Source organism: Corylus avellana, chromosome ca2 (assembly GCF_901000735.1).
Source record: "Corylus avellana chromosome ca2, CavTom2PMs-1.0".
NCBI classification, from domain to species: Eukaryota; Viridiplantae; Streptophyta; class Magnoliopsida; order Fagales; family Betulaceae; genus Corylus; species Corylus avellana.
Window position 1 is genome coordinate 37,645,152 of NC_081542.1, and position 3,861 is coordinate 37,649,012.

Consider the following 3,861-nt stretch of genomic DNA (forward strand, 5'->3'; position numbering starts at 1 on the left):
CATTAACTCACTTAGGACTAGCATAGACAACTGTTACCTAGCCCATTTCACCACCAATGGGATTCTAGTCCGTGGCGGCCATGAAACCTACATCCGTAACTCCTTCCTCGGCCAACACATCACTGCCGGTGGTGATCCCGGCGAAAGAAACTTCTCAGGAACCGCAATAAATATTATTGGCAACGACAATGCTGTCACCGACGTAGTGATTTTTTCAGCTGCTACAGGAATAGTAGTTTCAGGTTATTAAATCATTACGTATCTCAAAAACTTATTCCTTCCTATAAACGATAAGAATGAATGAATTTAATTATTTAATTTATGTTATAAACGCAGGTCAAGCCAACATATTTTCTGGGGTGCATTGCTACAACAAGGCCACAGGCTTTGGCGGCACCGGGATTTATCTGAAAATGCCCGGTTTGACGCAAACCCGGATCGTGAATTCTTACTTGGATTACACCGGAATAGTTGTAGAAGACCCTGTGCAGCTCCATATCTCCAATAGCTTTTTTCTTGGTGATGCAAACATTGTTCTAAAATCAATAAAGGGGGTTGCCAATGGAGTCAACATCGTTGACAACATGTTTAGTGGTCATGACACAGGAGTTGAAATTGTTCAGTTGGATGAATCCAAAGGGTCTTTCAAAGACATTCAACAAGTTGTGATTGATAGGAACAATGTGAATGGGATGAACAACAAGGCAACCGTTGCAAGAGGGTCTGTGAAGGGGACAGGAAATTCATGGACCGTCGATTTTAATAAGGTTCTTCTATTTCCAAACCTTATTAGGCACGTGCAGTATTCGCTAAGCACTGCCGGAAGCCACTTCCCGAATCATGCATTGAGGAATGTTTCCGGCAACCGAGTTGAGATTCAAACCGACACCGATGTTCCGGCGGATGTGTTCGTTATGGTAGATCAAGGGGTAGCAAGTTTATAAGTACAAGGTGATGACCTAAGCTTTGGGATCAAGAAGTTCTAATTTCCAACTGTGAATAGGTCGGAAGATTGATCCATTTACTCATGATAAACCTTTTTATTTTTTATTTTTTATTTTTTACTTTTTTATAATTAAATACAAAGATCTAAAATAGTTTGACAGCAAAAAATATGTAGTGATGATGATGGAAACGTGTAATAGATATAAATTAAATAAATATATGAAAGTACACCATGTTTGGCCTTTAGAAAATAGATTGTGTAAGAGCGTTTTTTCTCTTAGTAAATACTCCGTTTCAATTAATAAGGTTTAACATGTAAAATATTTAATTAAAATGAAGAGTTATTTGATATACACAAAATTCGAATTTGGGACCTTCAGCTCTAATCAATACTATGATAAATTACAAGTGAAATATGTAATTGAAGTGACGGATAAAGATTTTCAACTCTGGTATCATATTAAATTATCATTTATCCTAAAAACTTAATGTGATAGTAAGTAGTTAATTTAATAACTTAATTTATATTATAACATTTTCAATACTCTCCAGTAATCTCCAACAAACATTTTTTTTTTTTTACTATCTTTAAATGTTTTATCTTTTTATTTTTTTATTTTTTTTCTTTATTCTTCTCCATTCACACATTCTCCTCTCCTTCTTCTAAAAAAAACAAAACAAAACAAATAAAACCAGTCTCACATAGTCACATTCTCCCTCATTCTCCCTAGTAAAATAAAATAAAACTCTCTTATTCTTCTCGATCTCTCCTTACGCCCTCCATGTACAACTACGAGAGGCCAAAAACCAAACCCCCCTTCTAAAATGGAGAAAGAATAAAATGAATAAAAAAAAATACAAGAGAGTGCTATATATATTGGCTCTCAATTATTAAAGAGTCACTATAGAATTATGTTGGTTTAATTTTTTTTTGAAGAGCTAGAGTCTTTTGGAGTAGGGATTTAGCTAAATTCTTTTATTGGAGGTGCTCGGGTCAGTTAAAAGTACCAATCAATTTACAATAATTCCTTCAAGTTTCAAATTTTAAGTTGAAAACAGATACCATAAGATATAAAACTCGCTAATTTCGGGTTTGCTTAGGTATTATATAAATAAAATAAAATAATCATTCGATGCACCCTTTAATAGCTATTCCCAATAATACTTCTAATATCTATTCATTTTCCTAATAGAATACTCATTTTACAAACCAAACGTACCCTTATTATTTTAGAAACCTTTAAAGGATTTGCACTTAATACCTATATCAACTCTACCCATATCCCCAAGGGACATGTGCCCTTGATAATATTAAATTGGTCATGAAATTGTACAGAAAGATAAAAGTTTCAAATTCTATCAAGATTAGTCCAAACCTGAACTCAGCCCATCAGCAGACTAGAAAATTCAAAATATTTTTTGTGGGGATCTAGAAGGTCTTCATGAAAGTTCATTAATTTCCAAAACATTTTCTTGATGATAGGTTGGGGAAGAAAGAAAGAAAGTAGTTTAGAGATGAACAAATTTAGAGGTAAATGGGGAAAGGTCAAAGGGTACGTACGTTGAAATTGAAAGTTAAAGTAATCTTTGGATATTATTGGGTGGGGGGGTTAGTCATCATCCATGCTGTTAGAGTTGGTGAGACTACTCAAGTTGAAAACCTACCTAGAGAAATTAAAATGAAATTTAATTTGTCCTGGTACCTGAATTTCCCAAATCCAAGTAGGTGGCTTTAGTAAGGTCAACAAATACAACCACCCTAGAAAAAGAAATCGGAAGACATAATGCTATACACTTTCGCTTTCACATTCTTAAATATAATTTTTAAAATTATCATTAAATCAAAATTTAATAGTGATTTATTTCAAATCTAATAATAATTTTAAAAGTTATGTTAAGAACTATGTTTATCATTACTCAAAGACTTAAGAGCATATTTGATATTGTGTTAGAGAAATAGAACTTTTAAGTCAAAAAATACTTTTTGACAAAAGCTTTATTTTTTAAGTTTTTGCCAAAAATGTGTTTTTACCATTTTTAAAATAAAAAGGTCAAATAAGTGCCTTTAAATTTTGTTTTTACTAAACATGCTAAATTTTAAGCTTTCAAACAGGCTCTTAACAGATGGATCAATTGAGTTTAGATTGAACGTGACGATTGGCAATCAATTTCTCAGGTTAGTAAAAAGCTTAGAGTATGTTTGAGAACGTGTTTGAAAAATAAAGTTTTTAAGTCAAAAAACACTTTTTGACAAAAGTTTTATTTTTAAGTTTTTTCTAAAAGTGTGTTTTGACTATTTTTAAGTTTTTTAAACCCTTAAAAGCACTTTCAATTTTTTTGCCAAATTGGTACTTTTTTCTTTAAAATGATTTTTTAAGTATTAAACGCACTTTTAAACCCTTCAAACGCACACTCAAACAAACCCTTAAACATGTTGGCCCAATTAGTTGAACTTAAGATAATGAATCAAAAGCCCATAAATAAATTAATAAGATTTTACTTTTCGCTGAAATCTTGTTCATTTTTTTTTTTTTTTTTCCATTTATGATGTGATTTTTGAAAGAGTAAAGGTAAAGGCTAAGGTGTGTCACCTTATTTTTTGGCTTCTAAAGGTCCACACCACATACTCATGGACTAGTAAGCTAAACGACAGAAAGTTTTCAACTTTTGCTTACCTCCACCACACATCTCACGCCACCTTGCATTCCCCTTTTGACTCGATCTTTCTTTCTTGGGACGTGATTCACAGCACGCCAACGTGCTAAGCGCCTAAGCATGCCCGGCGTGCTGTTAAGCTTTACCCTTCTTTCAAAGATTCATATATAGCAACTAGCAAGTCATAACCTTCTTGCAACTGAAGATTCTTTCGGTAACTTCTTTACTCCTCATTTCATGCCACCTCGTCGTCTTGATAAA

The 3,861-nt window shown here is 33.0% G+C and overlaps 1 protein-coding gene across 1 annotated transcript; it reads left to right on the forward strand.

Moving 5' to 3' along the window:
• Positions 1 to 4: 4 nt before the first annotated feature.
• On the forward strand, positions 5 to 1,180 carry LOC132169715 (polygalacturonase QRT3-like; the record flags this gene model as incomplete). Its single annotated transcript, XM_059580702.1, has 2 exons — positions 5 to 242; positions 337 to 1,180. Coding segments are annotated over 2 exons (846 nt in total), but the record flags the coding sequence as incomplete, so codon positions are not given.
• Positions 1,181 to 3,861: the final 2,681 nt, after the last annotated feature.